This window comes from Plectropomus leopardus, chromosome 20 (assembly GCF_008729295.1).
Source record: "Plectropomus leopardus isolate mb chromosome 20, YSFRI_Pleo_2.0, whole genome shotgun sequence".
NCBI classification, from domain to species: Eukaryota; Metazoa; Chordata; class Actinopteri; order Perciformes; family Serranidae; genus Plectropomus; species Plectropomus leopardus.
Genome location: NC_056482.1, coordinates 16540299 through 16565916, shown reverse-complemented (window position 1 = coordinate 16565916; position 25618 = coordinate 16540299). Strand labels below are relative to the sequence as shown.

General features: G+C 40.0%; 1 protein-coding gene across 1 annotated transcript in view; it reads right to left on the bottom strand.

The window, feature by feature from the left end:
- The window catches only part of LOC121959517 (spermatid perinuclear RNA binding protein), a 92305-nt gene that overhangs the window by 6406 nt on the left and 60281 nt on the right, over positions 1-25618 (bottom strand). Inside the window, exons 4-16 of the mRNA XM_042508862.1 lie at positions 18384-18646; positions 16763-16931; positions 13810-14071; positions 10344-10456; positions 9343-9438; positions 8475-8586; positions 6964-7061; positions 5122-5227; positions 4237-4320; positions 3331-3539; positions 1173-1325; positions 777-911; positions 53-193 (exon numbers count right to left, since the gene is read on the bottom strand). Coding sequence (XP_042364796.1) covers positions 53-193; positions 777-911; positions 1173-1325; positions 3331-3539; positions 4237-4320; positions 5122-5227; positions 6964-7061; positions 8475-8586; positions 9343-9438; positions 10344-10456; positions 13810-14071; positions 16763-16931; positions 18384-18646 — 1941 coding nt within the window. The remainder of the gene's footprint in view (positions 1-52; positions 194-776; positions 912-1172; positions 1326-3330; positions 3540-4236; positions 4321-5121; positions 5228-6963; positions 7062-8474; positions 8587-9342; positions 9439-10343; positions 10457-13809; positions 14072-16762; positions 16932-18383; positions 18647-25618) is intronic.

The window sequence follows — 25618 nt, the reverse complement described above, 5'->3', positions numbered from 1 at the left end:
GACTGAAGCAGAGCACTCTGTGTCTGGTATGTACGTATGTGTGTCTCCTTACCTGAGGCAATATCTTCTTTTTCTTGTTTGCAGCTGCATTGGGACCAGAAAAGAGTTTTTCCAGAGCTGCGAGAGCAGCACTGGCCTTTGCTACTTTTTTGTTGGGGCCTGCCCCTCGAAACTTCTGCCCATCGACCTCCACCTGCACACGCGCAAACACACAGAATATAAAATAATACTCTAAATATGTTTTATGTTTATAGTCAATAGGAACACTGCACTTTGGCTCACTGGTAAAAACTCATTTTTCCACAATGGATTTGTGTTCTAATTATCATATCTGTTAGTGTTTTCATATTTTATGTTACAGCTCTGTCAAAACTAACAATCATACAATAATTCTTCCCAAAACTGATGTGTTTATCAGTCATCAGTAACTCAGCCAGCGAGTCTGTACACAGGATGGCTTGTTTAGCAGTGGCCCACTGTCAAGCAGGCTTGCTAATCAATCAGCAGAGCGATGGAGCAGCCAGGCATGTCGGAAAACAACACACCCCACAGAGAACGGGCCTGCTCCAGGAAGCAAGTTGACTGATTGACGCTGCCGGTGATCAGCCTGTTTCTGAGTGTGTGGCTTGGACTCTATGTGTCTCCTCCTGGCTAGAGTGCATGTGTATTTTTTCTGTCATTTTTGATTATGTCATGGGCCCACACTCTTTTACATGTGTATGCATTTAAATTTTTTTTCCCCACAGTCTGTCAGTGTGTGCACACGGAGATCTTACCTCCATAACAAAGCGTTTGTCGTGGCTGCCTCCACTTTCAGAGATGAGTTCATACTTGAGGCCTCGTCTCTTTTCGTTTAGCTCCATGACGGGATTCTTCCCACTGGCCGTCAGTATGGGACCCTGAGTTCGCACCTGGGGAGTGGAAAGGTTATAAGTCATTTAATCTCAATGCATCTTCATACCTTTATGAAACCACATAGTGGAGAGTAAACCTGCAAAATGGAGCTTGATGTGAATAAACAAGAGCATGACTGTAAGCAGGGTGAAGCTTAAAGTTTTGATACCTTTATGTCCTTAAATTAGAGTGACTGTTACATTTTAATCACTTAAAAATCTAGATTTCTTTGATGCTTGTGTGCATTTATGTATCAGTGCACGATTCTCATTTCCCACCTCCAGTGTGTTGGAACTGTCTGAAGAGTGTGTTGGGTTATTGCTAGTGTGCGACGACGTCTCGCTCTTTCCTTCACCATCCGACTTCTCGTCTGAACTCATGGGGTCCAGGTCTGAGTCGAAACCTGTTGGATAGCCCATCGCCTGGAGAACCTATAACGGGAAGATGATGATAAAGTGAAAAGGAGTTGTGAGGAAAGAAACTGCAAAGAAAAACTAGAATTACTGCCTACAGTTGTATGCCTCTGAAAACCAGTCAAATTCAGCTACACTTTACATCCATGTCTGTCCAGACTAATATGTTGACATGAAAGTAGCTACAAAGGTGTTAAAAACTAAAGCTACAATATGGATTCCCAGAAAGAACCAATACTGGTTTAAAGAAAAAATAATAATTAAAAAAACAACAAAAAACTAAACAAGTTGTATCTTGCTTTTGTGCAGGCCTAAATGGATTTCTTAATAACCTATATGTTAGTGAGATGTAATTGTTGACATAACTCACTTAATGGGATGAGACAGATTTAGCAATATGAAAATAATTTCGCACAGATACATGGACATGTGTGATGACTGCGAGCTGCCAGCTAAGGGCAATAAGGATAAAAAGCGATGCACAGACAGGAAATTCAACCATATCTGCAAACCCTTCACTGCCTTGATGACACAAAGTACTGTATTTTAAAAAAAAGACTGCAGCATCCTGCATGTACTGAAATGACAGATCTAATCTAACTCACACAATGATTACAGAAAAAAACATTATAATACACTGGCTGCACAGAACTATGGGAGTCTACTGTAAGTCTTTGACAGCATGCAGAGCAGCAAAGTGATTCAGGACAATATGCACACGAGAGAATAGAAGAATGACACGTTTTTGTTTTTTTTTTTTACCCAAATGGTGTACAGTGGGAGAGTACAGCAGAGAGACAGAGGGAGAAACTGAAGCAGAGAAGTGGAGATCAAAAGGTGAGTGCATGAGAGAGAGAAAGTGAGTGAGAAGGAGAATGGAAAAGGGGGAGAAAGAGCCTTTTATGGGAATGGAGCGGATAGCGGATTATCCCGGCTCTGTGCTCTGGAGAGCCTCTTTGTTCACAACCACTTTGGGATTACATGGATTTGCCCACCTCCATCTCTCCACACACGCACACACACAAACATACAGACAGAAACACATTTTAGGTACGCTCAGGTTTGACTGCGGCTGGAGCTTAGAAAGTCCTTCGGGTAGCCAAAAAAATAATCTTCCCTCTTTTCATATGAGCAGATCTTTTATTATTTAGCTGTTCTGTCAAACAGTTTGTCCTAGGGATGTCCTGATCAATTTTTTTTGCTGATATTGAGTCCTGATCCGAGACTTGTATTTACCTAGATAATACAGATGCTTAATGCATACTTCAAGTACTTTAAAGCCACTGAAAATAAAAATAAAAACCTGCATCCAAACAGGTCCTAAGGGTTTTTCTATTTCTTTTTTATTTAATATTAAATATAATATTATTTAATATTTAATATGGCTTATATCACAATTCCACTTAGTGCCCAATTCCACTTTGTTTTTTCAACGAAAATAACAAAGTAAACACACTAAAATTTGTCTTCAGAAATTGCTCTCAAAACGTCTTAGTGTAGCTTTGTAACACAAGTACAGAACACCATAAATAAATAATATAATCACAGATCCACTTCAAGTAGTGTTATAACTGAACTTTAACATCCCCAGTTCCAACAAATAAAAATTGGTTGCAATTCCACTTATTGCACTATTAAAGTAAAACTTATTCACTAAAAATGAACAACAAAAATTTCTACTCTACTAGCGGTATAGCAGCTTAAGTTGGACATGAAAAAAATCAGTTTCTACTTATTGTAGTAGCAGCATTACAATGAAACCTAAATAACTGATGCAAATCGTGCTCGACTTTTGCGACACCTGTCACACGGATGTAAACAAAAGATCCAGTGGGATGTGTGCTCAGAATAATCAGTCTCAAACAATTAAAAAATACATTTCGGGCCCTATACAGATCCTTCTGACCCAATCGGGACATCACCAATTTGGCCGAATGAGCACAGACATAAATCAGAGAAGATGCTCGACTCCTGTCAGTTGCACATACATACAACACACGTGACTCCTTTTGAAATTCTTTACCTTGACGGCGACATGGAGCTTGGCGGTCTTCTTGGAGGATCCAGATGCTTCATAAATAGTTCCATCCAGATCCACAGACATGGTAAAGACTGGAGCGTGAACCGGGCCCGACTGGGACAGCAGGCGATACTGCAGCCCCGGCCGGATCTGGTTCAACCGCATCAGGGCGTTCATTGGCTGGTTGGAGTCTATGGCTTTACTGTCTAGGACTAATGGAAAAAATGGAGGGAGTATGGTTATAGTAGAAAGTGGAGCATATTAGGAAAAATTCAGTAAGGTTTTGTAGAGGGTGTACCAATTATCCATCTGGAATTGGACAGACTGGGCCAATTCAGAGATACTGTAAGTAATAAATCACATTTTCTAAAGGTTTTCAGGCCCCTTGCTAAGTTGTTTTCATGATGAATAAAAGGGCCTCTCTATTTTCTTTCTCTTTCAATCACTTTCCTCCTGTTCGCCAATATCTAAAAATGCCTCTCTGTCTCCATTAGTCGTGGTTCATCTTCTCCTTGTATGAAGAAAGAGCTGGGGATGGTTGGGTGGCCTACTAAAACGTTAGCAATCAATACTATCGATCTGCCTCCAGGGGATGGAAGGAAGGTGGAAGGGAGAGAAGCAGACAGGGAAAAAATAGAGACGGGGAGAGAAGCAAGGCTTGTCTGTAGACAACAGAATATGATTATTTCCATTTCTAAGCTTTGTGCTGCTTTGTTTTCAGTGTTTGAATAAAAATAAGGAGAATCCGAGGCTGAATTGAGCTTTTGTGAGATGGTATTTATGCTCATTCTCTTCTTCATGTATGAAGCATTTCCTTTCTTTTCAAGTTTAAAATGATTGAGGTGAATAAACAGAAAAAGCAAAAGAAATAGCTGATAACACTCTTCTTTCTCTCCCTCCTTGTCGCACCTTTCCTCAGATTCCTCTTCATCTTCTTGATGAGGTCTTTGTCATCCATCGCTCCATCCTCGTATGGCCTCTTCAGACCTAAGCCTAGAGAGAGAGCAAGAGAAAAGACAGGGTTACTAATTAATCAATGACTTCAAGAGATGCTTACATGAAAACACACACAAAGGCACTTGTGTGTGACAAAAAGACAGGGAGGCAAAGGCTCAGAAAACAAATATTATGTAAGAAGCAGCATAAAGATGGATGAACTCACAGAGAAGATAAACAGAGCCGACAGGCAGACCAGCAAACAATGAGGAAGACATATAAGCTCCCTTCCTACATGCACCTTAATCTGGTAATGCTCTGGCAATTTTCCATGTTGGTGTCACGAGGCACCAAAAAGGCTCGAGTCTATTTTCCATGAAAGTCGCTTTGAAAATTTGCCAACTTTGTCATGGGTGAACAAAAACCAGAAACATTCCCCAATAACCCACACACAGGCTTAAGACATTTCACCAAGGCTAGTGTGTTTTTTTTGCTGTGATACTGCAAAAAATACATCAGATATATTCATCAGATACTATATGTTTGTGTTGCTTCACATGTCAGCAATATAGACAGCACTGTCAGTGCTTGTGGGTAGAAAAACCACCAAAAGCATCCAAAAAGGTCATGTCATGTGTGAAAAGATTTGATGCCAAGTCAGACATATGTACAAAAGCCTTCTGCCTGAACCCTGCAATGCTGCAGGTTTTATGTAAGAATGACAGACAAACAGACAAGCCTTCAAACAGCATGAAAAATAGATACATGCTGGCTTAAAACCTAAATAGACTATAAGGCACAGACGAACAAGGAAAGAAAGACACATGTGTGGGAGTGTAAACATGCAAGTAGGCACACCTTCTTTATCAGACCACGGGTATTTCTGCGATGGTTTATTTGAGGGAAGAGGCTCCATCTCCAAAACCTTGTAGATCTGTCCAAATGCCATGAGTCTGAGGGCATGCTGTTGAATGCAAAACATGGGAAAACAAAGAAAGTTGAGAAGTTACATTCAAACATTTACAGTATAGTATGGACAAAAGCAGTCAAATTATTTGCTGTTCTTATACAGGCAAAGAGATACTGTAATATTGTCTGTGAAGGCTCATGCACAGGTGTAAAGGAGGTAATGTCCATAGGTAAGAGAGAATTTTCTTAGACCTTGGCAGGTAAAGCCTGAACACCTTTCAGGACTGAATGTTGTATTTCTATATTAATTTTATTGCAAGGACAGTTTGTGGGGAAAAAGTGAATATATTGATGTCTGTATTGGTTGTTAGAGAAGTGAGTGGTTACATAACGGCATAACGGATATCAGCAAAAAATCCAATATCATGCATCTCTGGTGTGAACACAGCATTAGACCTTTCCTGCCTTATAAATGCCCACTTTTCTCAAACAGCACAGTTCCAGTTTACCAAGAAGGATGGAGTGACCCCTCTAATTTAATGTTAAATATGATACTGAAACTTGTTACTTATAATTAATAAATTACGATCATAATAACAAAGAACCACTGCAAAGTGAATGCCCTTCATTTTGAATTTGTGGAAAAGCAGTCATATTCTGTTTTCTTATTGTGATGTTTCTTACCTCATGCAGAGAATGACAAATCAATAATGTTATTTTTTCTCTAAAACTTGTATTAGAGCTTTTATTAAATGTGAAATGAAGATGCTGTGCTGATTTCAGACAAAGCAGGAGGTGGTAAATTCGGGTTGAAAAACTAAGCGAGACAAGACATTAAGAGGCTGATGTGAAGTAATTCATCTGAACAAAGTTAGGAGGCCATGTCCAAACACAGAAGCACATGGGTAAAGTTGAACAGCACATAATATGTAAATGAGCAACAAATCTCCGCCAGATCTGTGCATTCATTAATGTCACACGTCTTTAAATACACCATGAGTTGTTTTGCAACACACAGCATCAAGTTTGTACACAAAGGTATGTGGAGTATTTATTCTCTACCATTTGATATCAATAGCATCAGCACATATACTGACAGTATGTCTGTGTGTGAACTGATGATTCTATATCTACTGTACATGTCCTCAATCTACACAAACAATTAGAAAGATAACCAGAATGGCACACAAGTGGCCCTGCTAATACAAATCCATTAAGGAGGTAGAGTGTCTCAGATATTCATGAGGCTCGCTGTAGCTCATTGACAGAACAGCTCCCTCTCTTCTATCTGCTCTTGTATCTGCTCCAATACAATTATCCCCATTGACATTCCTGCCTCGTTCCTGCTGCCTTCAAAGGAAATGGACGGCAGGATTCACTAAGCCATGCGGCTCAGAGGTTGCCCTGCTCAGCCGAGTGTGTGTGTGTGAAGAAGGACATGACAGCCCGCACGCCCACAGTGCAAGCACACAAATACTGTTCTCGGGGTGTCAGAGATGGATTTATGGCTTGCAATGGCAATAGTTTCCCACACCAATCATTAAAATGCAGCACCACACAGCTCTTTCTGGAGATACGCACTCACACTTCCACAAGTGCGTGTGTGTGTATGTGCATGCAGATTGTGTGGTTGGGGTGATGATGGGGTCTTTCTGTCTGGTAATAGGCGTGTTGCTTACTGATTCCCACACACTGACAGCTCAGGGCAAGTGCAGCTGGGTGATAACAACTGTGTCTTTAAGCTAGCTGATGTCTGTGTGTGTGTGTGTGTGTGTGTGAGAGCTTGTGTACCTGTGCGCGGTAGGTAATGGCCTCAGCCTGCTGGTCGGTCATGTTGGCCAGTGTGTTTGTTGGCTCTTTCTCACATGGGTCGTGTAAACCTGGACCACCTGGGGGAAGCGACAGATGACGACACACACACACACAAAGTCAGTTGTCACTTTACATGCTGACACTGCAGCTCAGCACCATTTAATTAGGCTTCACTGTCGTAAAATGAGCGACAGTGGAGATACTGACTATTAAAATGGAAAGCAGCAACAGGAAAATTGACCTGCTGTGAGACATTCAAACCCAGGGCCAGCTCTACCCATTATGCAATATAAGCAGCTCTCTAATGCCCTCTAATCTCTGGGGGCAAAATGTATATTTTTGAATGAACAAGACACAATAAAAAAAAAAAAAAAAGACTGACAACATTTTTTACCAAAAAACAGACAAAAACTGTAATAGCTGTAGTCTATTTGAAGACAGTGTTGCTACTAATAGAGCCCTTCAAGGGATACTTTGCTGATAGTCAGCCAGCTTTGTATCAAAACGATATGCACAGTATGTGTAAATGAACCTTCATCTAACCAGTGCCTAGATATTCCTAGATGTCCTAGATTTTTTCCCTCTGATCATGTGGCACAAAATTCAAAGTATTTGCATCCTTCTACTTCATATATGGTGCTGTTTTATGTGAGGACCCTCTTTAAATAATTGAAATACCTCATTAAATCTTTACATGATGATTTGTACATTATGTGTGCTATTAAAACTACAATACATAAACTGGTTTACTGGCATGTGTAGTGGCAACAGGGGGTCCAAACTAAATCATATCCTGCTTGGTCTAGGGCCGGCCATGTTCAAACTAATCACTTAATTTAAAAGGTAAAAATCCTCAACCTCTAAAAGTGACATGTTTCTTTTAAATGTGAATACTGCATGTGTATAAATATTCTCCTGCCAGCATGACACACTTTTTCCTCGTAATTAAATTTGAGCAGTTTGTTTTCAAGTCTTTATTTGCATTTTGTTAAATTCATGCACACTGCTCTTTTCTCCTTTTAAATAATTAAACGGACAAACACAAATCTATTCTCAGTACTTTCTAAAGTAAGACCTTAATGAGCCTCAATCTAGAAGGACATAACATGCTTTTGCATCCAAATTACATTTTTTAAATTAAGTAAGAAGAAAGTCAGCTTTCACATACTCTCGAATAATTGGATTTTTGCCAGGGATGCACATCATTTTGTAAGAAACCCTTCAGCTGCTCCTAATTAAGATTCTCTCGTAATGACGACCTTCCTCAGACAGCTGTGCTCTGCTGGGTCATTGATGATGTCTCGACCTCTTTTAGAGAAACGGCTTAGAAATGTTCCAAGCAGAGACTTGATGTATCTGCTCATCTACCCGAAACCTAACATGTTCCCTCGCTGGCGATGCCAAAAATTAGCATTTGCACACACATGCTCCTCTGTTGATTTCTCTAATCTTCCCAGCTGTATAATTATGCATCCGTCACAGCTCCATACCTGGTAGCAGTATGCCTGAGGCCAGACACTCCATGACTCGACGTAGGGCTTCTCCAGCCCCGAGAGGTCTGTTGCAGGTGGCAATTGCCTTCTCACAGATGAGCTCTAAAGGCTGCAAGAACACACAAACAAGAACACAAATGAGCACGTAACTGTAAAGAATTAGAGGTGCTGTGCAAAGAAGAGCTGCAATGCTGCAATGGCAGCTTAAGCTTGAAATAGGGAGAAAGAGGGGATGACATGCAGCAAAGGGCCACAGGATGGAATCAAACCAGAAACCACTGAAGCAAGGACACAGCCTCAGTACACAAGGCACCCACTCCACCAGGTGAGCTCCTGGGCGCCCCATAATGACCATTTCTGACATATCATAGACTAAGAGATTTTTCGATTTATCGTAAAAATATAATGGTTAGCTGCAGCCATAGTGCAAACAATACAGACAGTATATGTGTGATATGGGAAATCAAACTTGTGGAGGATGAACTTGCATGAATATTTTTTTTTAAAAAGTATCACCATCTGTTGCTTAAATGTTGTATTTACATAATATATTCAGTGGCTTTCTCACTAAACATAATTCATCTTTCATGCTTAAAAGATAAACAGCACGCCGGTCAATTATATCTTAAGAAGGCTATGTTTTAAAATGCACACTAGACTGCATCAGAATTCTTCAGCCTTGTATGCACAATTCTTCAAATTTTCAAAGAAATATAATCTTTCCTTTTACAGCACAGATATGGAGGGTATCTTGGCATAATGCACAGAAGCATAAAAATGCATAAAGGTTCAAGAGGACTGAACACCTTCATTTCACTTTGCAGGATTAACACTCAAACACAGGTAATTACAGCAATGGACTCACCCATCCCTTGAGAGGTTCCCAGACAGGGTGTCTATTGCACATGTCTCTAAGTATCCTGAGAACGATAACGCAGGACTTGAGCCCATTCACTCGAGCCTGAGAGAGATGGAGGGGATGGAGAGAGGAGTAGAAGGAGAAAAGGAGGGATGCAAGAAGGAAGATTAAACAGAAAGAGGGGGGGAAGGGAACAAATTGAGTGCACAAGGAGTGGTATTTGCGCAAACACATACAGATAAACAGCCTGCTTCACACCACAAAGCCACATGATGAAGTGATTGTTTCTGGCTAAAACCCCACAGAGAAGGAATATGTTGAGTTTAAGACACTAGACATTTTGAATTTAGTTTTCTAAACATGATTTACTAAAATATTACTCTTAGATCTGTCTATGTCCTCAGAAAATACCTACGTCTTGACCTTGTAATTTTTCGTCAGTATGGTAAGTGAGTTGGGAGATAGATGGGGAAGGGTATGGGAGAGGAATCAAAGGGAAGCATTGACATACTGTACAGAGCAGGCAGGTTCACATAATAGCCAAAAAGAAAAACAAGTATCAACCATTGCTTTTGTAGCCTTACGATTCTTCTTATATTCATTTTTTTTTCCCAGTGTGTATACAGCGGGTGGAGTGCATCATCATATATAGTGAGAATACACTTTTTGGGAGAATTTGAAAAAATGAGAAACTCCAAAAGTACTGATGTGTAATATTTGGCTATTTTTCTTAGTGATGAAAACTGAACTGGAGAAGAGCAGGTATAAAAACAAACATTTATCAACAAAATAGCCATTAATTCTTACATAATTTGTCATCTAATATGTAAATTAAAAAAATATTTTAGTAAGTAATTCTTCCACCCTTGTATCTATTCTAGATTAGTCTAATCTGAGCGGGCATAATAAGCACCACATCATTAGCTATCAGAGTGTATTCCCTCTGCATGAACCGTCAGGCTACAATAAGCATCGGGCAGGAAGACAGGAAGTGAGTGGGTGCCGACCTGGAACCACTTGGCGTGTCGCAGCGCTGCCAGGGCCAACAGACATCTGTGTCTATCCAGCACCTCCCCCTCCTCCTCCTCAGCCTCCACTCTCTGCGCAGCAGCACCCAACACTGCCACAAAACAATAACAACCCGATATAGAGAACGTAAAACACACACACGTCACGTCTGAGTGTGTGTGTTTGAATTGTGCGCGTGTGAATGTGTGCAGGCACGCTCTGCGTGAATGCACACATACACACACACATGCATGGATATTTTTTGGTACATACAAGGTGCTTTTCATGCCATAAAGTTGTTCCTCTCCTTGTAGAAAGTGCTGACTCTCTACAGGTCACAGATCCATGATGAATGCTCAGATAAAAACGTCCTCACTCTTTAAACGGTGTGTTATTTTCAACACTGTGATCAGTCTAACGTGTTAACTACATTACATGTTGACGTCTTTAGCACATTGTAACACAGGATGTACTGTTGCTTGTTTATGTGTTGAAAATTACACACACTATTCAACAGTGATTAGGTAATTTACATTCATCCAGTCACTGAGAAATCAGTGAAAGGGGGAGCAACTGGGGTCACAAGGGAAGAGACAACTTTGTGGGATGGAGAGCCCCCCACAGACATACATTAAACAAATACCTAAGGAGTGTTTGATTTAATGTGTGGGCATTGCTGGGACACATTCACTCATTTCGCTGTGCCCAGCAAGGTAAATCAACCTCTCCTTTATGTATTTGAGGAGGATTTTATTTATTTTGATCCAGTCTGCACCAGGCAGGAGTCAAAATAGGAGTTTGTTTTTCTTCTGGATTTCTTAAGGTGCGCTTGATTTCACAGGTTCATGGAGAAATGGTGCAGAGAAAGCAATTCAACTCCCTGTCTGGGCAAACACGGAATCAAGCGCTCTTAAAGTAGAACTGAAAAGAAAAAAAAAAATCTTAGATAGTTTGACCCAGTCTCAGACAAACACAACACAGGAGGGATCAAGGCAGGGTTTAGTCACAGCATTGTGGTTGGTAAAAGAGGAGCATTCTTACGCGTTTATATGTAAGCGTTTGATTCACGCTGCCATGCACACCAGGATGGTTGAGTTACGACACTCTACAAATTCTGCTACACTTGAATCAGCACAAAATCTATGATATGCAAGGCGAGCTGAATCAAACGCAGCTGTGTATGAATGAGTGCGGTTACATGGGGTTTCTGAAGAGGGTTTATTGTGTGTGGGACCTACTTGAAGTGACATAAAACACACTACAGAGCCCTTTGGGTCTCTATGATAACACAGCTAGGTAAATATTTTCCTCATCGCTCTCCCGTGAAAAGAAAAATTCTTCCCTGAAGAGGCATTAAGTTGAAATGTCAAATGTGTCCAATGAGTAGCAGCACAAGAACATCTATCTCATATTAACCCTTATCTGGCCATTATTGCAGCAGATCTCATCCTCAATTTAATGCATGCAGCAGTGTATGTGTTTGTGTCTTGGTGTGATGTATAATGGCCTATCTTAAGGTCTGTCAGAGTGATCCCAGCTGCATGTGAGACCACTCTGCTGCTAGTGGATCATTATCGTCTTTCTCCTCCTGCTTGCTTGTCCTCCCGCTGCTCTCTCAAATGCTCTCCTGGCTGCACACTCACTCAGAGCTCTTATTTTATCATTATCTCCGTCTGTGTTACTGATGCCTGTCCTCTCCCTCAGTCTGATTAAAAAATTTCCCTTTGTGATCGTGTCTTGTCTAATTTACTGTCACAGCACCCTCCCTTCCTTGGTGACCACACAAAGCAGTGAGCTATATCCGACAGAATGCTTCAACCCCCAAATGGCCATTTGTATATCAATTACTCAGCCTGTATTACATTGAATTCATGAAGAAAAATGTTATTCTGCTGGCTTACAAGTTACACACCATTTTATCAGCTTTCCTGGTCCTCGCAATTAAATGTTAAGAAGTGGACCTGTGCACTGATATGGAGAGGACCCTGTGACTTTGGTGGATTTAAACTAACCCTTTAAAACACCAAAGTAAAAAAATAACACACACTAACTAACTGATTGAGGCAGCACTAGACCCGCAGCTGCCTTGTCCAGCAAGGTAATAATTATGTTTTTTGTCAATGAAGTCTCGCTTTGAAGATAATATAGATAACATGTTTCAAAATCTGTTTAGCTCAGTGTGTTACACACTGCATAAATTGTATGAGAGTTTGTAAAAAGATGTTTTGATACTGTATGTTTTGCTGTTGTTAAATGTGGACCCCTATGACTTCTATTCATCAAGAATTTTCTCCATTTTTGGATTTGTGAAAAAGGAGTTTTCATCACAAATTTAATGTAACACAGGGTGAGTAATTGATATACAAATAGTAATTTATAGGGTGAAGTATCCCTTTAAAAACACACAAGCATGAAATAACTTATATTCAATCAAATATTAAACTACACTCAAACGTAGTAACCCAGAATTATATGGTAACTGATTAAAGTAACAGATAAGATGAACAAGCACTATTTTAAATAAATATACTGATTGCCTGACATCAGATCAGAAGGCTTTATTGATCCATGTAACAGCACTTAACTAGCCGGAGCTTACTGAAACATTCTGGTGCAAAGCTTTTAGTCTTATTGCATGAGCTTGCGCGTCTACCAAAAATTTGTTTACAGACTCTCTAATACTTTGATAATAAGGTCCTGACCAGACACAAGCAGCAATAGCTTTAAGAGAGCTAGAAAAGGTGCTGACCCTGGTATCTGTGCCTGTCACTCCACATGTTAACATGTAGTAGTGGCAGTAGTGGTATTTGTGCAAACGTATTAGACCCTGCCTTTTACAATGTGAGCCTTTTAGACAGACTGGCCCACATCCCTCAACCTCTACAGGTTCCTGATGAAATCTGAGCAATTAGACATCCAGTGTGACAGGTATCTTTATCCCTTGGGTGCAAAATACGACTGTGTGCGCATTGCTTCCCCTCCGTGTGCTCTTTTTGGTACGCTAGAGAGAAAAATATGAGCCGTCTTCGCTGTCTCGCTGTGGCACATGGCGTGATGTACAGCTAACCTTCATGCTGTCTCTCATCTCTCTCAGACCTGAGTGTCTCGTTGGACGGGAGCCACAGGATGGATGGGCAGCTCGCTACTGCTCGGTTATTGATTTTGCTGGCCTGCTGGCCTTGCCTCCCCGTCCCACCTCCCACAACCAATTACAATCAGTTCCTGATACCCATGAAAAGGGGGTGGTTTGGGGGTGGGGTGGGGGGGTTATTAGACTGAGCACCAGACAGTTCCTGTGTGTTTCAGCTCTGGTATGCGTCCTGTACTGCAGCTGTCTTGTCTTGTGTCAGCATGTGTTAAAAAGGTCATACCTCTGTTTTAAGGGACATAAAAACATATACAGATACAATATGAAATAAAAATTTTCTGTTGGGATGTGGAGTGCGAAAAGGGAATAAAAACTACCTCGCCCATTCTTTTCCTGCTCCTCCTTTTCATCCTCGACTTCCTCCTCTTCTTCCTGTCCTTCCTCCCCATTCTCCAACTCCTCCTCATCCTCCTCCTCTTCTTCTTCCTCCTCCTCCTCCTCCTCCTCCTCCTCATCTTCCCGCATGGCCGGCGAGGTGAGGGTGATCGTCAGTGTGAGTTTAGGCTCTGTTGTAGTTCGTACCAAGATGGCCGCCTCGGTCGAGGAGCTCGTGACCTCATATTTCTCTTCTGTCAGCTTCTGTCATGTGTAAAAACAGATACAAGTGGATGGTCAGAGGCCAAGGCCACAAAGCATGCACTCGATGCAGATTAAAAAAAGAAGCAGACTATATCTGAGCCTACTGCGGCTTCAAAATGCTGCAACAACATGGTCAAGTACGAAAGTAGAAATGTCAAGTGAATAACGTGCGTGGGAAAAACATTTGAGAAACTGATTAGCCTTGCAGTTATGGCATCTCCTGATATTTCCAAAAGGGGTTATTTTGGTCCCTAAGATATGACTGATATGCTGAACTAAAGAAGCATTTTAAAATGTGAGAAAGCAATGTATCTCTTTCTTTCTTGTCTTCACATTATTGTCAACAGTGTAGTTTTAAAAAGTCACATTTGTACCAACAGATCCGTCAAAATCATACACCTGACACAAGGAAATGAATAAAAGGGCACTGAAAAAAAGGTGTGAGATTGGCGAAAACACAACTGAGACAAAAAAAGGCTAATAGACAGATCAATAATGTGAAAGGGTGAGATGACATGCAGCAAAGGGCCGCTGCAGCAAGGACACTGCCTTCACTAATGGAGCGCCTGCTTTATCCATTCAGCTACCGGACGCCCCATTTCTGAAGTTTTTAAGGTCTTTTCTTTCTTTTCCTTTCATTCTTAAAAAATTCTATTTTATTCATTCATTGATAGTTTTAGGAAATGTTATTGAACTTCTTTTTTTTTAGAACTCAAATCCTATTTTCCCAGGTTTTACAGGGTAAAAATAGAGGCCATCTACATCCCGAGGATGTAGAATAAAACAATAGAGACAGGGCACAATTAAGTTCTGTCCCCACCGCAGGGGAAAACAATAAATCGCTCCTCATTGACTTTGTATTGCGTGAAGGTGCCTCTTTGTCAGTTTCTAGCAAACAGATGAAAAATGCCTAAAAGCTGCTGTGTGGTGAGATGCACAACCAGCAGAGTACAGAATACATAAATAAGTTTTTAAAAGCTGCCGAACAGAAAAACTGAGACTTTGAGAAGACAAAAGTGGATACAGACAACAGCAGGAAGATTTGGAAAACTATGGGATCCTGACACTCTTAAAAATGTTACAGTTGCTAATTCAGCCAAACTATAAATGTTGAAGTAAACTACTCTATGCAAGGCCTGATCTTTGCTAGATTAAATGATGACCTTACCTGGTGATACCATTAAATAGTTGCAAGTATTTAACCACTTTCACTGGTAGACATATGGTGCTCAGATAATTCTTTGACATGCTGAAATCTAATGTTTCTAGCCAGCCACAGGCCTTTGGGTGCATACTGTGGCGGCGATGGTTTTCCCCTCTTGTGGGCATGCTTTTCAGAGCATGACGTCTAGTGTTTTGTCTCTATGGTCCAAGCCTCTCCCCTTTCACACAGTTATTCAATGCTTTCCCCTCCAAGTTGTGACCATGCTCGACCCTGCTTAGGTTTTGTTCCTAGCTACTTGCTTGTGAGCTACTGGTCCCTTACGATATGAAATCAGGGTTGGAGCAGGAAACCAGGGTGAATATGAATTTGTATGAATGGGGATGGGAAGTTGTGGTTAAGGTTAGCGTTAGTGTCCAGGATATTAATCTAAGTCTATGAAATGTCCTCCTAAGTGACAAAAACAAATGGGTGTGTTTGTGTGTATGTTTCGAACACTGCTTAAGTGAGCAGTGATTCGCAGAGGGCCCATCTACATCCCATTTGGCCTAGATGAGAAAATCAGAATCTCTGGTCACTGGGCTGAGACACAAGATTACATCCCTGCCCACACAGACAGAAAACACACATGCGCTTTTTCCTTCTTGTCATTTCCTCTCTCACACCACTTAGCTGAGTTAGAGAACAAGCAGAGCAGAGGCAGGGGGCAGAATTTATTCATTGGGTCATTTCTGCACTAGCTGGCCAGGATGGGAAATTTAACCACGTTTTTAGTTAGTGCGAAATACTTTATCTTCAAACTGATTTTTTTGTGAATGTAAAAGTTCACTTGGTTGCAACAATATATATCTAAAAAATTACTTGGATGGTGGACTGCAATCACTGGGAGCTACATAAGGCTCGAAAAAGTTTAATACAATTTAATTCCTAGATAATTTACAAGCAAACAAGTCCAAAAGTTAAAGTGACAGCATGTAAAAAATAAATCCTGTCTGTTTGTGCCTGCACTTTGTGTACACTCTGTGTGTACTGTAGGGATCAGCGTGTTTTGTATTCCTGTGCCATGACTTCTTCAAGAGGAAACATGATGCTGTGGTAGTGACGAGAGCATTAATCACACATGACTCATACATACTAAAACACCTCTCAACTTCTCACTTGACGACTTTGCTGTCTCTTGCCTACTTATGCCAACACTTCTCGCTTCTCTCTGCATTTACACATGAACTTATACGTACACACGTAGCAGTAAGAGTTGCCAAATTCAAGCAGGAACACTCATAAAATGATGAAAGCTCATCCAAATCGCTTAATTTCTGACACTGGAGAAGAGTGTTCAGTAGAAATAGAGCTTTCTTGGATTACGTTTGACAGACTATGACTGAAGGTTTGATGCACAGCCAAGATGCAAATGTGTGTTAACGGTATGTTTGCAAGCGACTGTATGAGAAAAACAAAAGACGAAGAGGTTAAGACGTAAAATGAGGTATCCGTTTGCATGCATGTGTGTATGTGTGTGTGTCTCTAACCTCTATCTGTGTGGGTAAATTGTGACAGACAGTGTCCAGCAGTGTCTGTGTGGGTTTGTCTCTGCACATCAGCACCAGCTCCAGGTCCATGTCGCCTTTGATCAGGAGGCCTTTGGCCACCAGGCCGATCCTCATCACTCCACACAGCACGCCGCCACTGCTGGGCTCTCTGTTTTTAAGGAAAAATAAACAACAGGTAACAATTGTTTATTAGGTGGTTTTTAACCAAAATGAATTTTAAATTCACAGCAAAAAAATAATCAAGTGCTACTGCTTTCTATTTTTGAATAAGATCGAAGCTTGTGCAGGAAACAAAACACCGTGTAAATCTAAAAGAAAAGTCACATTATCATATTTAATATGAGTATTCATACTTTCCAACATCTTTTGCCAAACATAATAACTACTTTAAATGAAGAATGTCTTAACATGCCTCAATATTTTATGTAATCTTTGGTAAATAGCTGTACGATGAACAAATTAAAATATAAGGTGCCAGTTAAGACTGCAAAATAAGATCCGACAAGGCAATCCAAGACCTTAATGAGAAGTAGTGAACCCTCAATAAAAAGATTCATGAAGATAGCCAACCATGGAGACTGTGCCCAGAGATTGTCAAGTGGTTTAGGTTAATTTCCTCCGAGCCGTTCATGCTCCTGCTGTTCATCTAACTCTCTGCCAAAAAGCGAAATACAGTATTTCCCAATATGTTGAACTATTAGTGAACATTTTTTAAACAGATAAAACAAGTAAGAGGACGCCAACTCCTACGTCATGTCAAGTTTTTGACATTTTATAGACTAAATATTCAAACATTATTAAAAAACTTAATTACAGAACCATCAGTTGCAATTCTACTTAGGCCTGCCATGGTAATAACTTTTGTTGGACAATAAATTGTCCAAGAAATAATTGTGATAAATGAAATTATAGTCATTTCAAAACCATTTAATGCTCCTAATAACATTTTTTTAAGATTATTTTTTGGGGGCTTTTTATTCCTTTAATGGATAGGAAAGCTTTAGTGTGAAAAGTAATTAGCATTTGATACTTTACAAAAGAAAGTATAATTAAAATCATTGTTCCTTTAAAGGAATAACCCAAAATTACCCAGTTTCAGACTTAATACAAAATTTGGCAAACAAAAACAAACCAAGTGACATCTCTTTAGACTAATAGAAAAGCTTAGCGAAGCTCTGGGAACATCGCATTTGTTCATTTATAATGTGCCACATAATGATAGCCAGTGTGCCACAGTCAGCTCCTTGTAGTTTGTTTGTGATTTCATTGGATGAAGTTGTTGGGGGATAAACTAAAAATGATTTCCTTTTTGTCCCTTTGCCAGGGGCTATTGGTGAGCTACGCTGTGTCACACGTATAATGTCTTTTTTCTTAAGACTCGCACAACTAGGCAGGGGTGGAGAGAAAAAAAACGGAGAAGCGCTGCACCAAAGTCTTATTGGTCAAATAACCCTGCTGTTTGCTGTGGCACCACATTGGCCATGATAGGCAGTATTGAGGTCATCAATACGAAATGATCGAGGTCATGTTCAGATATCGTACGATAAGCTGATAATTATTGTGACAGGCCGAGCTCTACTATGTGTCATTGTTACTCCACCTGTAGCTGTCGCTTGAATCCTCAGTTTCATTGCTGGGTTCGTCGCCAGGATCCTCCTCCTCTGTGCTGTCTGCTGGTTGGCTGTCTACTTGGCTGTGGTCGTCGCTGCTGCTCTGATCCAGCCAATCAGAGACGTGCTTGAGGGCGCACTCGACAGTGGACACCAGCGTCTGAACGGCTTCCAGCTCATGAGAGGAGGGGTAGATGGTGGAGTGTTTTGCCATGACATGGCGGTCATCGTTACTAAAGGAACGGAAGGACCTCTGAAAGGGAAAGATAAAGTAGGAGTTAGTGATTAAGTTTAGTTAGTTTAGTTTGATTAAAATGGACTTAGACACTAAAACAAAGTGACACACACACGAACACACGCAGCACAGGCACCACTGGAGAGAGGTTTTCAACAACACATTGAGCTTTAATCCATCAAATTGAGCTTTGGGCTCCCTGTTGGGTTTGACTATTCTCCATCACACAACCAAATTAAAAACACACACAAATGCCTGCACTACAACAGTACGGCAAACAAATTAAATACACAAACTTAGTGCCCACCACACATGAGTACAAATTTGTGTGCCTCCATGCGGACGTTGTATCTCTTTTATGGGAAAAATCAATTCTTAACTCAGTGACAGCTTCTATTTAATGGCCCTGACCCTGACACACATGCATGCACACATGTGCACATACACACAGCTGTCAGAAATTCATCTGACCACCATCCTCATATCCTCTCCACGTGTCCTAATTCAATCGGACATTCTGGCCCTGGGAATTTATGTCAGCTCTTTCTCATTTTCTCCCTCTTACTCTTTGGGAGGTGTGGAGGAGATCAGGTGGGAGGCATCAGACGTGGGGAGCACAGAGGAGAGTAAACAACAGAAAATAGAAAAGGCATGGCATGAAAGCCAAGCACAAAGAGAATAGAGAAAAGCGAAGGAGGGCTTTGGGAACAGTACGGAATCTGTTAAATATGACGTAAAATGTTTGAGGCAGGGAAGGCTGAATTCAAAGACGGATGGAAAGGTAAAAAGATGAAGGGGAGCAGGTGCAACTCAGGCTTTTGTGATTCACACTCTGCAATTAATGCCACCCAGATGGGCCCCTGTGCATTTATATGAAACACGTTGTAAATTACATGTCGGCTGTTTATATCTTTTTTCGTGTCACAGCATTTCAGTGCGTGGCAGCTTTGTGATGTGAGAGATTATTTAAACATCTGACCATTAGATATTAACTAATGTGATTTAATGTAATGTTAAACTGATGCGACGGGTAACTTAAGTGGCAATGCAGAGAACAGATGATGGGATAACCCTCTGCAAGTTTAATTACATTCAGAGTGCATTTTAATCAATTTTCATAGCACAACATTTTCAGCAATACACATAATGTAAATTCTTTGGGGCTACTGTATAATTAAAAGGAGAAATGAAATCATGAATATACAGCGGTGCTTGTCATAACATATTTCATATCAATTCCTCAGTGCTTTCATGACTGGCAGTGATACCACCTCTGTTGCATTATTTGTTTTTATTCTCCTTTTTATCTGCATTACTTTTATGTACATCAAAATAATATCTAATGCCGATAAAAAAGCTTAGAAGTTTAGATCATTGCTAAGGTAATTGATGTCTGAATCAGTATTTAAAGACTTTGCTTTTCTTTACCATTAACCATACAAATCCTAAATAGCCTATTAATTAAGAAATAGTTATACAACAAAATTCATTATGCATTAACATTAATACTAGTTATTCTCAGAAAAGGGCATTTAAACTTAATGACATGTCTACTTTTGTGACTATGACAGCTTGATCATCTGTGACAGGCTTACATATACACTAGCATGACGTTGAAAAAGGTCAAGCATTTGGTACATAAACTGTACATAAATATGGATGACATTACAACTTCCCAAAAGTGAAACCAAGGCATCTTGATTGTCCCCTGGTGGCTGGCTGCAGTATCTTCATAAACCCCACCCCCTTCATGTTGGCAGACAGGACATGGGCCCAAATTAAAAAGTGCAGCTCATCATTTTCTGTAGTTCTTCTTCTTATCTCCCGATTACTTTCAAGTGTTATTTTTTTTGATAAATTTGGTTTAATAAGTAATTTGATGCTATAAAAAGAGAATTTGATATCATAATTGAGCTAGCTCTGACTGTGATTGGTCTGACATGTGTATGGGCAGGAATCCAATACTGCGGAGATCGCTACTGCACACACTCTGGCTCCAAATTATGTCACCAGCATAAAATTCAAACTGCTGTATACAGGATATTTTTGCTTCATCTTTGCATAGTGGGGGAAAGTAGAAACATATTATCCATCTTTATACACAGTCTATAGTCTGGAAAAGTTTCAAAATATACTAAGATGATCTTCAAAAAGTCAAGAGGTGTCAGTGTCAAGTGTCAGTTTAACTGTCTTACATGGTATTCTTTTTCTCTAGCTGTTATGGATGATATTACTGTGACCTGCATGCTCATAAAGTGGCTGATTGAAGTGTGTTTCCACCAAAGCATTTCTTTCCCCAGCTGGAAACAGCAGTTTTTGCTGTTGAGCACTTTTATTTGTCCTCTGTGATAGTTAGTCTTTATGGTATTTGGACCGACCCTTCTCCCCAGTGATTGGACAGCTGATGACAGTGACGAGTTTTACTCAAAGTTAAACATTTTTCAACTCTCATTTTGAACCAGAAAACAGATACATAATCACAGAAGACATCCAGTGTAGGATTTATCACTACAGATTTATTTTACAAAGTCTCCAAAAAGATTCTGCAGTTCAAGGCTGGATTACACAGCGTGTGAAATGTATACGACAACACCGAAGCAGCCTTTGTTGGAGCAGCAGGATGGCTAATGTTAGCTTGTGAGCTAAAACTAGTAAGTCTCCCTTGTATAGTGTTACAGAGATATTAAAGGTTAGTGACGTTATGTTGTATATGACATTGTCAACCCCAGAGTTAATTTCTGTAACATCCAGTATGTCAAATTTTTCCATCAGTCCTGTCAACGCTTAGTGTTGAAACAAACGTTACAGTGAAAAGTTTATTTTCAGATAATACTACATTGGAGATCACAATTATTTTTTCCCCCCATCGACCAACTGATTGGTTGGAGAGTAGGCAGAATTTCAGTCGACAAAGATCTTCTTTGGGTGGTTACAGCCTTACTAATTGTCATGTTATTTCAGGAGCACAGACTGAAAACAGATTTGATTTATGTTCTTGTCTCTCATCCCCCCTGAGGTTTTGATTATTTGTGGATATTTTTCACTGAAGCTTTGGTGTCTCAGAACTGGTATTTAGGACAGCCCTGAAAATATCACTGGAGTTCAGTTTTGCTTTGTCTGCCTTTTTATCTCTTTCTTCACTTTAACTCTTTGTTCTACTCCATCTTCATTTTCTGGGGAAATATAAAGAAATCATAGCTGAGAAAAACAATTAGGATAACACAATATTGTTTACATCATCCCTTGGTAACCTGAATCTGAAGGACGAGGTTCATTTTTAATCATTAGAGGGTATCGCACTGTGCTGGGAAGCCTGAGGTGCATAACCCAGTTCAACATGAGGAGGCTGCTCTCAACAAGCTGCTTATCTCCGAGACCCACATTTCCCCTTTATTCAGTACACACATCGCCTCAAAGAGAACCACACACCAGGCATGCTTCCACGCACACACTCGCACACACACACACAAGCCAGATGACCTTTTAGTTGTAGTATGGCTAGTGTAGTTTGAGTGCTACTATCAATCTACTTGAACTCAATGGCCCCCCCACCCTGCCCCCACACACACACACACACACTCAATCCCATTCCTAATTGAACTGGTGACATTCTCTTTCACCAGAGTGAGTGAGATAAAGCTATTAACAGAATGGAGGACAAGCGCTGCACAATAACTGCAGCCTCACAGCATGTGTAGCTCAGTATGTAGAGTGTGACACAAACTTTTGGCAGTGTTTGACTCCAGACTCTGCAGACTGATTCTCTCAACACTTTGGCACTGGAGTGACAGGGAGTGAATTAGGATACCTTGAAAAAAGATGACAATATTTAAAAAAGTCTTATTTTGAGATGCATGGCTTTATTTGACATTTTACTAAATGCTAATTTCAACAGATCTTTGTTAGTATCATGAAGCATTAGCCAGAAAATATTGACTCTCCCTTATTTAAAGGGAAAATGTAAGCAGCTTCAGTTGTGGTAGTGCAGGGCAACAATTGACTAAAAAACAATGACAGTTTTACTTAGTTACTGCATAAACTTAATATGAAGATTTCCTGCTTTTCTTTGTTTTTTATCATTAAAAATGTATAATCTTTTGGGATTTCTCATGGTCAAACAAAACAATTTTTAAATGCTTTTTTCAATAATTTGTTGGTAATTAAAAGTGCAATAGTTGTAATAATAGAGAATGAATTTATTGTTACGACACACTGAAAATCACTGCACTGTTGCTTTATTGAGCTATGAGTAATGGTGCATTCACATGGAAGCAGGAAGACAGTAGACAATGACTTTTGGATGGCATGGGGGAAAAAACTGTCAAAGGCATGACAATGTTCAAACACATAAGGATATGCTGGGATGGTGAGGTCATGATGTAACAATGCAAAGGCGGAGTAAAGACAGGATTTTGTAGCAGCTCAAAAGCCTTCCAGTGATGTATTACCTGTTTTATTTAAAGATAAAATGTCACGTTTTGGCTTCAGATAATAGTACTGTACAAAAAAAGGTGATACTGTAACTGTGAATGTGTGTGTGCACCTACAGGAACGTGTACAATCTTGTGTGTAGCTTTATACTTGTGTGTCTTCTCACAGGACTGTTTAACAGACCAACAGTCGCAGATTTTATGAGCCGTTGCTAATGTGAGCTTCTGCAGCCATAAACCACATTGCAAAGAGAGTGTCCATGTATCTGTGTGTGTGTGTGTGTGTGTGTGTGTGTGCGTCCGCACTACTCGACCATGGGGGAGTTGTTGCCCAGCCGCTCTGATCACCATGTAAATCAGAGCAGTTAAGGAGGACTCACTGACAGGAATCGACCCCCCAGGCCAGCGTGTGCCCAGATAATGTTGCAGACATTTAGACAAGCGACAGGATAAGCAAGCTGCTGTGGCCAAGATGGGAAGTGATGCAGGATTTCGCAGTTTCACACTAATTTGAGAGACAACAGCCGCATGATTTTCGAGAAAAAACAGACCGAAAAGTGCTCTCTGGTGAAACAGCGCACATTGCTTTCATGCCCTCTTCACAACCTGATTACAAAGACGCACACTCCTTCCGTTAGAGACAACACTTTGGTTGTCCTTGATTTCACCCTGACAGCCATATAACCAGGAGGTCAATTGCGCAATCTGTTCTTCCTTCCTTGTAAGTATATGTGAGCGCATGAGTAAGAGTGAAATAAATCACAGATCTCCATCCAGATGCCTCAAACAACCCCCAGTGTCAATAAATAACAAAATTAGACTGAGTCCAATTTCAGCACAATGAACTAAAGCTGATCCTTGAAACTGAAAATTAAGTTCAGGTGGCTTAGGGCCAAAGTTAATGTTACTAAGTCAAATAATTCAATATATCATGCTCAAATCAAGTTTGGATATGATAGCCTAATGGCCATAGCAAAGTAAACAAGCCATTAACTCTACAATAAAGTACAGCAGAATAAAAGGCAGGAAACACAAGCAGTTTAGAAAATCAGACCGGTTACAAACAAACCAACACTTCAGCCATATTATCTGAACAAGGGCTGTAACTAAAGACTGTTTTCATTGCTGATTAATTTGTTGAACATTTTCTCAATTAATTGATTAGACATTTGGTAAACAAATTGTCAAAAGATTATGAAAAATGTTGATCAGTGTTTCATAAACTCCTCAAATGTCTTGTCCAGTTCTGAGCCCAAATATATTTTGTTTACTCAGGAGGAAGAAAACCAGAAAAATGTTTACAATTAAGATGTGGGAATCAGAGAATTTTTCTTCTTAAAAAATTACTCACATAGATGAATCAATTTTCAAAGTATTTGACAATTAATTGAATAGTTGACAACTAATTGATTAATCATTGCAGGTCTGATCAGAACCACTTTGATTTGAGTTAAACATAAATGTGAATGCACACAAAAAGTCAGAAATACTCTTCAAAACTGGCTTATCTGGAGGTTTATTAAAACTTGTCTGATCGTCTTACTGCTCATGTTCCCAAATAGTTGGAGTTAAATGATGGCCAAACATATACAAATAACACCACACCACATTAATCCCCCTGACATGTCCCAAGATTAAATATTCCCACGAAATTGGGCATAATTGCACTACTGTTTGATACATTTACTCCAATTTAAAAAAAAAAAAAAAAAAGTACATTAACATCACTTTTCTAAGCTGTTTTATCTCTTGCGTTTCCTTTTGGAGCACTTTCTGGATCATGTTACCTGAAATGATTTATGTTTCAATTATGTGAATATGTAGAATTGATGTATAACATTTATAAATAACCAAAAAAATTTGAGATACACATGTTTAGTTCACTGTGGAATGAAAACATGGACACAGATCTCCATTTTTCCCTCTTAGAATACAATAAATTCAACATCTATCTCCAAAGCAAATTATTTAACCAAACCTCCGACATCTGAAACAATGGATAACTTTGCAAAGAGCCTATTATGAGTAATACAGATCCTGTAAAATTATATGAGGGATGCAAAAAATTAACCACCTGTGATTCTTCCCCTCTATCTAATTGACCTGATTCTAGGAATCAGAAACAGACAAGCACATTAAAAAAAAATTAAATCCCTGTCTGCAAGCCATCAGCACACACACCATACGACTATATACCTTTGTATGCCATTGTTGCATAGCGCTTTTAGACCACACACTTACCAATTACACTCCATTTCATGCTCCAGTGAGGCCGCCCGGCTGGCAGCCCCATGTTACATAACCACATTACACAGCATTTACAACTCGCTGTGTACTAAACTAATATGCACACACTCCAACACAAGAACACCTTGAACATATAATGGCAAAAATCCAACACACTTGTCACTAAACATGGAAATTATGAATGACATATGCACATATAAACCTACACATTCAATTACTCACAGTGTTTTACACACATTACTTCCATCACCTCCATCAATTCCATCCATCACCCCCCAATCTGCAGGAGAAGCATTTCAGTTCAAGGTGTGGT